At 40.4% G+C, this 14,610-nt stretch overlaps 1 protein-coding gene across 5 annotated transcripts in view; it reads left to right on the forward strand.

Moving 5' to 3' along the window:
- RFXANK (regulatory factor X associated ankyrin containing protein) overlaps window positions 1-14,587 on the forward strand; it is a 29,768-nt gene extending 15,181 nt beyond the window's left edge. For 4 of the 5 annotated variants that reach the window (XM_075825479.1, XM_075825483.1, XM_075825481.1 and 1 more), the window contains 2 exons: window positions 2,631-2,711; window positions 12,746-14,587. In XM_075825479.1, the coding sequence (XP_075681594.1) occupies window positions 2,631-2,711; window positions 12,746-12,798 (134 nt within the window). In that variant the 3' untranslated portion in view covers window positions 12,799-14,587. Of the gene's footprint in view, window positions 1-2,630; window positions 2,712-8,209; window positions 8,296-12,745 lie in introns of those variants that run through there. The other variant, XM_075825480.1, reaches the window with a different exon arrangement.
- The last annotated feature ends 23 nt before the right edge of the window (window positions 14,588-14,610 follow it).

The raw sequence follows: 14,610 nt of genomic DNA on the forward strand, positions 1-14,610 counted from the left end.
TTGGTAATATCTCTTAGCTTGAAGATGTCAGTAGTATTAACCCCTTCAGGACACAGCCTGTTTTGGCCTTGTGGACGCAGGCGATTTTTTTCAAATCTGACGTGTTAGTTTAATAGCTTTGGAATGATTTTACCTATCCAAGCGATTCTGAGATTGTTTTCTCGTCACATATTGTACTTTACGTCTGTGAAGAAATTTGGTCGATAAATTCAGTATTTATTTGTGAAAAACACAAAAACTTAGAGAAAATTTGCAAAAAATTGCATTTTTCGAAATTTGAATGTATCTGCTTGCAAAACAGATATTAATACCACACACAATAGTTACTAGTTAACATCCCCCATATGTCTACTTTATGTTTGCATAGTTTTTTTGAACGTCCTTTTATTTTTCTAGGATGTTACAAGGCTTAGAACTTTAGCAACGATTTCTCACATTTTCAAGAAATTTCCAAAACCTATTTTTTCATGGACCAGTTCATTTCTGAAGTGGCTTTGAGGGCCTTATATATTAGAAACTCCCCGTAAATCACCCCATTTTAAAAACTTCACCCCTCTTTGTATTCAAAACGGCATTCAGAAAGTTTCTTAACCCTTTAGGCGTTTCACAGGAATTAAAGCAAAGTAGAGGTGTAATTTTTCTTGCAGAAATTCATTTGTAATAGAAAAATGTCTGTAACACAGAAGGTTTTACATCAGAAACGCAACTCAATATTTATTTCCCAGATTCTGCAGTATTTAGAAATATCCCACATGTGGCCCTAGTGGGCTACAGGACTGAAATACTGGCCTCCGAAGCAAAGGAGCACCTAGTGGATTTTGAAGCCTCCTCTTTATTACAATATATTTTAGGCTCCATGTCTGGTTTGAAGAGGTCTTGTGGTGCCTAAACAATGGAAACCCCCAAAAAGTGACCCCATTTTGGAAACTACACCCCTCAAGGAATTTATCTAGTTGTATAGTGAGCATTTTAACCGCACAGGTTTTTTGCTGAATTTATTGGAATTAGTCTGTGAAAATGAAAATCTACATTTCTTCTGAAGAAACATAGACATTTTAATTTTTGCAAGGAATAAAGGAAAAAAAGCACCCCAACATTTGTAAAGAAATTTATCCTGGTGGTCATAAACTTATATTTGAACACATTACAGCCCTCAGAAGGGAAGGAGCGCCATTTGGCTTTTGGAGCTCAAATTTTGCTATAATGGTTTTCTGTGCCATGTCGCATTTGCAACGCCCTGGAGGGACCACAACAGCGGAAACCCCCCAAAAGTGACCCCATTCACTATCAGAATCCAAGAGACCAAATGCCTCTTCAGTGGTATATAACTTGCGTGACATTTTTTTACGTATTTTTTTTTTAGTTATTTTTTGTAAGTTTTAATAAAATAAATTAATTAATTTATAAACGACCCTAACAATTAATCAATTAGTATCTAGAATTAATAGAACTGTAAAATATAGGAATAAATTATTTTATCTAAATGTGTGTGTATATGTATATATTACGTATACATATATAATCAATTGAATCTTTACAACGAATCAATTTTTGAACGACTAATAACTTTATGAACGACCCTAACAATCAATTATTTGATATGTAGAATTAATAAAATTAATAATTTATATGAATGTTTGTGCATATATATATATATATATATATATATGTGTATTACGTGTGCGTATATCTATACCACATTATAGGTATATATGTAATTAATTAAATCACAACTAAATTATGACAACCCTAATAAATAATAGTAGATTAACAGGCTGCAGGACAAAGGACCAGCACTGCAGCCCGTTAATCTATGTGGGCTGGTCGTGAAGGGGTTAAAGAGGTTTTCCGGAGATAGAAAATTTATCTCAGGATCAATATCTGATCGGTGGGAGTCCAACACTCATTACCCCCGCCGATCAGCTGTTTTGAAGGGGTTGCGGCGCACGTGCGAGTGCTGCTTCCCCTTCATTCCCTTTACAGTCAAACGGCGACGCACTCGTACCGGCGGTTCACAGTAATACAGCCTTCAACCATAATGGGAAAAGGCTGTAATACTGTGAAGGGCCGCTACAAGTGTGTCGCCGGTTGACAGTGAGCAATGAAGGGGAAGCAGTACTCGTTCGCACCGCAACCCCTTCAAAGCAGCTTATCAGCAGGAGTACCGAGAGTCGGACCCCCACTGATGAGATATTGGTGATCTATCCTGAGGATAGGTCATCAATTTTCTCTCTCTAGAAAATCCCTATAAGAGTGCAAAAATATCTTGCTCTTTTAGGCAAACCTTTACATTTACTATTAAAATATAGCATAAAATAGGCCATTTAGTTCAATAATTAAACACTCCTTAAAGTGACCACTCCTCTTAAAACTACGAAAAGAGATGTGTTTGGTCTACACATAATGTCTGCAATAAGCTGATATAAGGATAAATGCAATGAATGTCCATTTCAGTATCAAAATTCAAGACCGCTTAAATGAAATGGCAGGAAGCCAAAATAGGCTCTTCATACAAACTAAAATATCATTGGCCTTACAAAATGTCATTGGCTTTATGTAAATATGTACCTATTGATAAATGAACCATTATTTAAATTGGCTTGTATTAATTGTCCCTTGTATATGCACAGAGCGAGGAGCTGATTTAACAATGGAAGCAGATTCTGGATACACCCCAATGGATCTTGCTGTCGCACTGGGACATAAAAAAGGTATATTAAACAGTTATTACAGTTCACTCCAATGGGGTCACAAACGTATGTTGCCAAAAATAGTATTGACGCTTACCTACATGGGAGTTAGGAACAAGGCTGTCCTTTTTTTTTTGTAACCGTCTCTGTAAATTGATAAAAAAAGCTTGTGTCATTGGGGAACACAGCAACCTTGGGTATAGGTCCAACTACTAGGGTGGAACATTTTTGTATTTCCTTTTGGAGTTTTAAAGCATGCAGACTTCTCTTGTCGCCCAGCTCAGACTTTATATTAGGGAGTTATACAGTGAAGGAAATAAGTATTTGATCCCTTGCTGATTTTGTAAGTTTGCCCACTGTCAAAGACATGAACAGTCTAGAATTTTTAGGCTAGGTTAATTTTACCAGTGAGAGATAGATTATATTTAAAAAAAAACAGAAAATCACATAGTCAAAATTATATATATTTATTTGCATTGTGCACAGAGAAATAAGTATTTGATCCCTTTGGCAAACAAGACTTAATACTTGGTGGCAAAACCCTTGTTGGCAAGCACAGCAGTCAGATGTTTTTTGTAGTTGATGATGAGGTTTGCACACATGTTAGATGGAATTTTGGCCCACTCCTCTTTGCAGATCATCTGTAAATCATTAAGATTTCGAGGCTGTCGCTTGGCAACTCGGATCTTCAGCTCCCTCCATAAGTTTTCGATGGGATTAAGGTCTGGAGACTGGCTAGGCCACTCCTTGACCTTAATGTGCTTCTTTTTGAGCCACTCCTTTGTTGCCTTGGCTGTATGTTTCGGGTCATTGTCGTGCTGGAAGACCCAGCCACGAGCCATTTTTAATGTCCTGGTGGCGGGAAGGAGGTTGTCACTCAGGATTTGACGGTACATGGCTCCATCCATTCTCCCGTTGATGCGGTGAAGTAGTCCTGTGCCCTTAGCAGAGAAACACCCCCAAAACATAATGTTTCCACCTCCATGCTTGACAGTGGGGACGGTGTTCATTGGGTCATAGGCAGCAATTCTCTTCCTCCAAATACGGCGAGTTGAGTTAATGCCAAAGAGCTCAATTTTAGTCTCATCTGACCACAGCACCTTCTCCCAATCACTCTCAGAATCATCCAGATGTTCATTTGAAAACTTCAGACGGGCCTGCACATGTGCCTTCTTGAGCAGGGGGACCTTGCGGGCACTGCAGGATTTTAATCCATTACGGCGTAATGTGTTACCAATGGTTTTCTTGGTGACTGTGGTCCCAGCTGCCTTGAGATCATTAACAAGTTCCCCCCGTGTAGTTTTCGGCTGAGCTCTCACCTTCCTCAGGATCAAGGATACCCCACGAGGTGAGATTTTGCATGGAGCCCCAGATCGATGTCGATTGACAGTCATTTTGTATGTCTTCCATTTTCTTACTATTGCACCAACAGTTGTCTCCTTCTCACCCAGCGTCTTACTTATGGTTTTGTAGCCCATTCCAGCCTTGTGCAGGTCTATGATCTTGTCCCTGACATCCTTAGAAAGCTCTTTGGTCTTGCCCATGTTGTAGAGGTTCGAGTCAGACTGATTAATTGAGTCTGTGGACAGGAGTCTTTTATACAGGTGACCATTTAAGACAGCTGTCTTTAATGCAGGCACCAAGTTGATTTGGAGCATGTAACTGGTCTGGAGGAGGCTGAACTCTTAATGGTTGGTAGGGGATCAAATACTTATTTCTCTGTGCACAATGCAAATAAATATATATAATTTTGACAATGTGATTTTCTGTTTTTTTTTAAAAAAATATAATTATCTCTCACTGGTAAAATTAACCTAGCCTAAATATTCTAGACTGTTCATGACTTTGACAGTGGGCAAACTTACAAAATCAGCAAGGGATCAAATACTTATTTCCTTCATTGTACACATCATCCAGATCTTCTTTATCTGGCAGCACACTTTTTCTTGTTTAGTTGATTGTATTCCTCTTGTGTCCTTAGGTACCTCTTACGATTGACAATTTTCTTTACAAAGATTAAAACAGTTGGTAAAACTGAATCATTTTTATAGTCCATGCCATTTCTCTTGGGGGAATCTATTAAACTATCTATGCCAGTTTTCTGGCATACAAAAGTCGCAATTTGCATAAAAACTAGCTCTTGCGTAAAAATGGAGGTTTAGTATTGGCCATAGCAGTCTATGAGCACGATAATATGGCCGTGTGCATAACCATTATGTTTGTTAATTATTATTATTATTATTATTTATTTTTTATAAAGTCTAAATCTCTGTCTAAAGCTGGCCATACAATAGGGATTTTAGGTGGCATTTTTGTGGACGACTTAGTCATTCATGGTTGATCTATGAAGGTTGTCATTCTGGATGACCATGTCAAACGTTAAACTAAGAAATATCTACTTTTGATCTGTGGCCTGGTCTGGTCTGGGCTTCTACTGATGGGAAGCAGATCTGTCATTTGGTATGAGTGACTTTCGAACTTTAGCAGCAATTTCTCATATTTTCAAGAAAATATCAAAAGGCTATTTTTTCAGGGACCAGTTCAGTTCTGAAATGGCTTTGAGGGCCTTATATATTAGAAATTACCCATAGATCCCCCCCCCCCCCATTTTGAAAACTGCATCCCTCAAAGTATTCAAAACAGCATTCAGAAAGTGTTTTAACCCTTTAGGCGTTTCACAGGAATTAAAGCAAATTAGAGGCGAAATGTACAAATTTCATTATTTATTTTTTTGCCAAAATTCATTTGTAATACATTTTTTTTCTGTACCACAGAAGGTTTTACCCGAGAAATGCAACTCAATATTTGTTTCCCAGATTCTGTAGTTTTTAGAAATATCCCACATGTGGCCCTAGTATGCTATTGGACTGAAACACAGGCCTCAGAAGCAAAGGAGCACCTAGTGGATTTTAGGGCCTCCTTTTTTTTTAGAATATATTTTTAGGCACCATGTCCGTTTTGAAGAGGTCTTGTGGTGCCAAAACAGTGGAAACCCCCCAAAAGTGACCCCATTTTGCAAACTACACCCCTCAAGACCTAAAAGAAGGTTGTTATAAATTTTGGACAGAGCTCTGGCGGGGGATTGTGGCATAAGAGTGTAATTCTCCATCCGGGTAGGATCTGGGTATGGAGAAGGAGCCGCAGCTAAGAACTTGCAGCACGCCGATTCAAAGCCCCCCTGATGAAGAAATGTCACATTAGTAGCACAGGTAGTCCCACCCGTTTCCCTTGAGTGACCTAACAGCGTATGCAGGTCCGGGGCAACCCTACCGGTAGTAGCCTCCCTAACCCGAAGAGAGCCCAGTAGAGGCCATAATATCGACACAAGAGAGGTATCCCTATCCGTAAAATAGGGGAGGGCCCCCAATGGAGCTATAAGAGAGAGGTAACCTCCAGCCATGTTAAATACCATAGACCTCTGACAGACTTTAAGCATACCTCTCGTCATATCACTAACTAGAATTGTTTTCGGCGGCAGCGGTGATTTAACCCAAAGTAAGTGTAGGTATTCCTCCGAGAGGACCAGTCTCTCCAGGTCCAGATAGCTACATTAGCAAGTTGTGACCAACGAAGCAGTTGAATTGCTGTATAATACAACCCTATATCTGGTAAGGATAAGCCCCCCTGCTTCTTTTTTAAAATGAGTAACCTATGAGCCAATATGGGGCACCTTCCCCTCCATAAAAAATTAATAAATAGCCTCCGGAATCTATTGAAGTAGCTAGCCGGGAGGTCTATGTGAATATTCTGCAATGGGTACAGGATCTGAGGGAGCACATAAGTGGCCAATACATTTTTCCTACCAATCCAAGAAAGGAAGGGTATATTAATTTTAGACAAGAATTTTTGTATTTTCGGGACAAGAGGGGCAAAGTTCAGGAAAAAGATATGTTTGGGGTCCGCTGGAATTTTAATGCCTAAATATTGGATAGCCGAAGATTGCCATTTAAACGAAGAAATGGACGTCAAGTGTACTAACTTGATCCTGCGGCAAAGAGATATCCAGGGCCTCAGATTTCCCATAATTAATTTTAAAATTAGAGATGTCTCCGAACTGCGCGAAGACATCCAAGATCAGCGGAAGTGCAGTTAGTGGGTTCGCAACCAGTAGCAACAAATCATCTGCAAAGGCCGCTGTCTTGTGAACGCGTCTCCCAACCCGGAGACCCTGGATGCCATTGGTCTGGCGAAATTTTAAAAGTAGTGGTTCCATCATAATAACAAAAAGGGAAGGGGACAAGGGACATCCCTGCCTAGTTCCATTCAAGATGGAAAAGGGGGTAAACAAGGAGCCATTTACCTGAATCCTAGCAGAAGGTCCTCTAAACAATGAGAATATAGCATCTATGAATGTGGATGGGAAGTTACATTTCAATAGAGCTCTCCTCATGTACTCCCAACAGACCCTGTTGAAAGCCTTTTCGGCATCAGTACCAAGCAAAACCATAGAGCCCCCGGATTTGCGTACGTGTAGGATTGCATGCAAAACTCTGCTCACGTGACAGGTACCCTTTAAAGTGTACCTGTAAAGATAAACTTTTTTATATGTGTTCCTTTTAACATAATAAAAAACTTTTTAATATATTATATTTACCTTACAGCAAGCGTTAGCCTGCTATTCTGTAGTCTTCTTCCCTGTCTTTCTGCTCCTCCATCTCTTCTACTTCTGCAGTCACCGCTCGTTGTTAGTTGGATTCCATAGCCAGCAACATCAGACACTGGCTACGGATTTTATGCAGAACAGAGGCTGAGGGGGAGGCACCACGTTGACGTGCGTGCTCCGAAGCCTCCTCACTCTATGCTCCATTCACAGCACTGCTCCTGGCATCACTGTTCATATATGGATAGTGATGTCCCGGGCAGAGCGCTAATGGAGGCTCTGCTTCGGTACACTGGCTTTGTGGAAGCCTGTAACATCACTGTCCATATATAGACTGTGATGTCAGGGGCAACCCCAGAGCTGGTGTCCTGGGCAGAGCGCTATTAGCGCTTTGCCTGGGACTCCTGCTATGCTCCTGACATCACTGTCCATATATGGACAGTGATGTCAGTAGGAGTCCCAGGCAGAGCGCTTGAAGCGGCTCTGTTTCGGGACTCCGGCAATGTGGAAGCCTTTAACATCACTGTCCATATATAGACAATGATGTCAGGGGCAACCCCAGAGCGGGAGTCCCGGGCTATGCCTGGGACTCCTGCTCTGCTCTTAACATCACTGTCCATATATGGACAGTGACGCCGGGAGCTTTCCCAGGGCCAGAGTCTCTATTAGCGCACTGCCTGGGGATTTCGACTCTGAGGAAGCCACTGACATCACTGTCCTTATATGGACAATGATGTCGGGAGCTCCCAGAGGTATCCGTTTAACGTATACCTGTCACCCATAGCCTCTCGTGTTAATAAAACGTATACCGTGTGGTATACGTTTTTTTTTATGGGATCCCTCAGGATGGATTAGCGTAGTCTACTACGCTATTCCAGCCTTTTTTTATTCCAAATTTTTTTGTTGTGCTTTTTTACAGGTTCGGTTGTTGGACTACTTCGGATTCAAAGACTCCTTCGATGACTGCTTTTTTTAATAAAATGGTTAATGAGTGTTGAGTGGGCGTGTTTTATTTCTCAATAAAATATTTTTTCTTCGTGTCTGTGTTTTGGTTTTTTTTAACCTTATTACCACTGCCTTAGCAATGGCCACGGTCTGATTTACAGCATCCATTATTAAGGCGGGGCTTAGTGTTAGCAAGGGAAAATGCTAACACTAACCCGCCATTATGCCCCTGGTACCCACCGCCACCAGGGGTACTGGGAAGAGTGGAGTACGATCCAGTACCAGACCGTCTGAAGTGACGGTCTTGCACTGGGGACGGCCACAGGCTGTTATTATTAGGCTGGGAAGGTCCAAACACCGTGGTCCTTCTCATCCTGGTAATGCTAGGCTGCTGCTATGTTGTACCTGACTGGTTATGAAAAGTGGGGAGGACCCCACGTTGGTTTTTTTTCAGTAATTTGTCTATTTTCATATTTATTTTTTTTTAAACGTGAGGTCTCTTCCATTTTTCATAACCAGCCAGATACAACATAGCAGCAGCAGGCTAGCATTACCAGAGTGGGAAGGCCCACAGTTTTTGGGCTTTCCCAGCCTAGTAATACCAGCCTGCGGCCGCCGCCCCAGTGCACGTCCATCAATACAGATACAGGCTCTTCCCGATACCCCTGGTGGCGGTGGGTACCGGGGTAATAATGGAGCAGTTTGTGTTAGCCTTTCCACCGGCTAACTCTAAGCCCCCTTAGTAATGGACACTGTCAATCAGACAGCGGCCATTACGAAGGCAGTAATAATAAAGTTTTAAAAAAGACAGACACAGAAAAAATATTTTATTGAAATAAAAGCCCCCCACACAACCCTCGATAACTAGTTTATTAAAAAAATCGCTTTCATCAAAGTACTCTTCTTACCTGAAGTAGCCCAACAACTGAACCAGTAAAGACAAACAAAAAAAACAAAACATTAGTAACACATAAAAAACTTAACACCCTAGCAACCACACACCTCTCTCTCTCTCTCTCTCTCATATATATATATATGGCGTGGGATGGAGTGGGCTCACAGGCTGAGCCCTCTCCATAGAACAAGCGTGTCGGCTGGGTGTTCTAGCCTGATGAAGGCCCCCAAGTCCGCCATCTTTGTACTGCCGGAGGCAGGGCCTCATAGCAGACTGTCAGTATCACGATATACTGCAATACATTAGTATTGCAGTATATCGTGCTAGTGAACAATCGCTGGTTCGTCGACTAAGGGGACAAGTTAAAACATTTAAACTAATTTTAATAAATAAAAAACAATTAAAAGTTCAAAAAAAAAACACTGATTTCTCATTTTCCCCTTAAGCACAAAGTAAAAAAAAAAGATAAAAAATGAACATAACTGGTATCGATGCGTCCGTAAAATTCTGAACTATTACAATATATCATTATTTAATCCACACTGTGAACGTCAAAAAAAATTGCTGTAATAGTCTTAACTTGCAGAATGACGATAATGCACCGTTTTTACCGCGCAGTGAACGCCGTAAAAACAAAACCACCCAAAAGATTGAGGAATTGCTTTTTTTTTTTTTCTTTTACCACACAGATATTTCTATTCTAGTTTCCCACTACATTATATGGTACAGTAAATGGTGCCGTGAAAATAGACAAGTTGTCCCGCAAAAAAAAGCCCCTATACGGCAATATTAATGGAAAAATAAAAAAGTTATGACTTATGGAATATGGGGATGAAAAAACTAAAGTGAAAATCCAAAAAATGGCTGCAGTGGGAAAGTGTGCGTGTACACACTCACCCACCTCCCTAATATATAGCATCATTCTATATATTAGCATGATGCAGGGATCTAGTGATTGCAGCACTTGTCTGTCTTCACTCTTGCCTTGCAGAAGATGTCTGTATAGATACTATATGCTGGGGAGAGATTGCAGCAGGAGATTCTGTGACCCGATCGGCTGAGCTGATTTGCTCGTGCATGAGTTAAAAGCAAAGCATACTGGGATATAAGGGCACAAGCTCTGGCTTCAATTCCCTCAGTTGATGTCACAATCAGGAAGTGCCCGCCCATTTCAATATGCAGTAAGAGAAGATTTTACATTCACTCTCTGACATGTATAACGGATGGATCTCAGGCTAGGAAGTAGCTATCTACATGATATAGGTATCATTGGATTTATAGTGAAAGGCTCTATTCAGCTGTGCAAAATAAGATTTTTAGGCAATACCATTGGAGGTACGCTTTAAGGTTGGAAAAAATAGTAAAGAAATATGCCTTTTTACATTTTAGATATTTCTTTCTGGTAATAATATAGTGTTGCCCTCAAATAAACTTTTTATGTGTTATCGTCATTGTCTACCATAAATTTTGATTTATTACATGTCTATTTTAGGTTAATTGGGTCAGGGCTACCGTTACAATGATTGGTGAGGAGGAACAGTTTTTGGGTGGTATTTTGTGTAATTTTTTTTATTTTTATGTCTTGTCTTTCGAAAATTAGAAAAGACTTGAGGGACTATTATTTTCTCTTATTTATTTACACTATACTTTTGATATAACTAGCTTCTAGTTACATGGGAAATCAGCCCTGGTTTAGTGACTATTGTCACTGTTAGGGCTGTGCTTGGTCTAGTTAGACCCAGTAGCAGCCTCCTACTGGCATCCCGACGATCGTGTGATCAGTCACATTATTACTAGGATCAATATCTGCCATTGCCTGTATTCTATACACAGCGCTCATTGAGTGCTGTGTACATGACTACAGGGAAGACAAAAGCGCTGAAAACCGCTTCTGTCTTCTCTCCAGGGTTCCTGGCAGTCTGACTGCTGTGCACCCGACGTTTAGCTGCCTATTCGCTCGGGCAGCAAGCTTAAACCTACACCACATATATACAGTGGGCTGTCCTCAAGACACCATGGCCTCTAGATGGACATTACTTTTTTTATTTCATTTAGCGCTGCAGAACATACAGGAGAATCAGACTCAGTCAAAACACACAACTATTACATGCAATGATTCACAGGTGACATCTTATCTGATGACGTTCTCTTTCATCATCTTCGCCATTCAGCCCAGAACACCATGATGGTACTTCTAGTAATAACGCATCTCTGCAGAATTTGCTTCCCAGACATCTTTGTGTAGTGTTCACAAATCCAGTACTGAAGGGATAATAACGGAATGACAATAGCCAACCCAAAAGTAATACTGCCAAACAGATAATGTCCCAAAAATAGTGCCCCCCCAAAATAATTGTGAATAGACAGTACCCCCAAATTACTGCCATAAATAGCTCTCCAGAAAATAATTGAATACAGATAGTGCCCCTGATAGTAATTGTCACGCACAGTGCCCCCAGCAATAATGGTGCCAAGCTGATAGTTCCCCGAAAATAATGGTGATACACCATGCAATCCAAAAATAATTGTAGTCAGCAGTAATAATGTCCACAACATAATTGCACCAGTGTCCACATATCTCCTAGAAGCATGTCCCCAACAGGAAGTGATAAGTGTCCCCCAAGAATAGTACTACATTGTCAAGCAGTGCTGCCATAGTGCCCCCAACATTAAGTGTCCAAAGCAACATTAGTGTTCCCAACACGATGTACAAAGAAATAAAAAGTAAAAGTACTCACTCAACCCAGTCCCACTTTGCACCCCGCGGTGCAGTCTACAGACCTCCTGTAGCCTGAGCTGTGTGCAGAATGATGTAGGCAGATGCGTTGACATCATATGCCTTCCTATGCTGGAGGCCTGCTGACTAGTAGGTCGCAGGACTAAGTGCAGTTGCACACCACCGAGTGGCACTCGGGCCATTTTTCACAGAATCCGTGTGGCACCCGATAGTTTTCACGGACCCATTCACTTTAGCGGGTGGATCGAGTCCATGAAAACGGACCCGACATGTCCTATATTTTCACGGACGGGACCTGGCCAGTGCACACTGTCGCATGCATGAGGCATAAAGGTATTTACGGACTACGGGGGTAAAGGGTGTGGCACAGAGCCGATGACTTCCGAGCTCCTCCTGAGTCTTCAACTTCATCCGCGTCCTGAAGACTGAGATAAAGTTATGCGACGCTTGGCCCGGAATCTACTCGGAAAGCGACATAGATCGACAGGTTGCCGATCCCTGATATAGAGTGTACATTTTATTTTATTAGAGTAGACTTATATGGCACATTTTAGGGTCTGTATTATGGATGCAACCCTGTAGTTTTACTGAGCCAATCTTACTATAAATGCGCATAGGCAAAACTTTGCAAATATTCAGTGACACATTGAGATTTTCTCTTATTCTAATGACAAATTACTAAAGCAAAGAATAGTTTAATAAAAGAATAGATACAATTTATTAAGGGGGTTTTCCCTACTTTAGAAAATAGATGGTGGCACCGTTCAGCAGGAGAAATGTTTTCTGTATGGTGTGGCTTGTCATGGGTATAGCAAGCACAGGTATACAATCTGTTTTTACATAGTTTCATTAAGTGTATATATTTTTTCTTTATTAAGTTCAACAGGTAATTGAAAATCATATCCTGAAACTGTTTCAGAATCAACCGTGATGTGTAGAAAAGTGGACTTCAAGCAAGTTTGTCAGTTCATCTTTATTTGCTGGAGACAGGAGAACATGTTCCGTTTCTAGAACGCATAGTTCAAGCTGAGCAAAAATGTTTTCGATAAATAGGAAAAAAAAAAAATCTGTATGTTCTGCTTGTAGAAGCAGTTGTCAATCCTTGCCGTTTTTCTTTTCTAAATGTGCCTTGCCCAACCAGGAAGGTTTAGGGCCTGTGTGAGTGGGATATCAATCTCCAGCATAAGTGAGTCTGTAGGTTACAGTATTAAAAGTGACATTTCATGACATCTAATCATAACATGTATATCATGTAACATTTTACCACCTCCAAAGATGTAAAGGTTAAGCCAACATCTAAAGACGTGCCCTAGTGTACCCTAACCTCATTACAGTGATCAGAGTCTTGGCACTTGGTAAATACCAGTTGTGTAACAAATCAGTTGATACCATATTCCTGTACTAGGGTTTCCCTTTAAATACAAATGGCTGCTGGTTTAATAATCTTATCTTTTACTGTGGATATTTGAATGTACTTTCTAGGTAGCAAAACAACATGAACTGATCTGTTATACAGATCATCGCATTAGGTAAAATTTGATTACAAATGGTAGTCAAAAGCCACAAGAACGGATTCTAGGACTGTGAATTAAGCACATTCAAAAGGGGGTCTGTCATGGGGAAACATGCACATAAGGCATGTGGCATAGCTCTCCCTCCCCAAGGGTCAGCAACCTTCGGCACTCCAGCTCTTGTGAAACTACAACTCCCAGTATGCAATGACAAAGGCTGTCAGAGCATGCTGGGAATCATAGTTGCACAAGAGCTGGAGTGCCAAAGGTTGCTGACCGCTGCTTTAGACCTTTTCATGGGAAGTATTCAAGCTACAGATCCCTTGTAAAGGAGCCAGTGTTTAGCATCACTGTACTTGAGTTGGAATTTGTAGAATGCTGTAAAAAGGTCTTGATAATGTGTCCTCGCACCCGAGCTGCATTGGCAGTAGGCGAAGGAGCTCCCAAGTCACAGAGGCAAAAAGCGAAGTTGTGCACCCATGACAGGTCCTCTTTAGTATATACAGACTGCAGTATAACTTTCAATTTCACTACCACAACTCTAAGGAAATAAAAAATGACCTAGCTTATGAATAGGTGTGCATTTTAGAGAGGTTTTCATATATTTCAGTTTTTATATAAATTAAGTTATGCAACTTTCTAATATACTAGCAAATCAGACGAACAGAAATCCGAAAACGATAGTGTGAACAGAGCATAAGTGTATCAGAGCTCTGTTTTATAACTGTCACTGTGTGGGCAGCACATTGTCAGGACAGCTTTTCAGCCTACAGATATAATCAATCATTGCTTCCATTCCCTGAAAACAAGCAAAGATCTTAAATGGCAAGGAATTGAAACAAAAAAATTTGTAGTAGGTTTTAGTTTTATTATACAGTGAATAACTTACATTTACATAAAACTTGAAAACCCAATTAGACATTTGTATGCCTATATTCAACCATATTGCACAAATCAGATGGGTTATCATGTTATGTTGTATGCCACTTTTATTTTCACATGGTTTACATGATAAAAACCACCCTAGTGCTAGGTTTACTGCAGAATATTGTAATACATGAAAATCAGGTATTCCAGTTACCTTAGTCAGGTTTTATGTATAGTTTGTAAGAAATGAATATACTAAATGGGATTCAAATTCAATGTTTCCTCCCTGATAAATACAGAATTATTTTATGTTTTTAAAAATAAAATAATGTTTTTGCACAATTTTTGTGTGGTGTAATTATTCA

This window comes from Rhinoderma darwinii, chromosome 1, assembly GCF_050947455.1.
Source record: "Rhinoderma darwinii isolate aRhiDar2 chromosome 1, aRhiDar2.hap1, whole genome shotgun sequence".
NCBI classification, from domain to species: Eukaryota; Metazoa; Chordata; class Amphibia; order Anura; family Rhinodermatidae; genus Rhinoderma; species Rhinoderma darwinii.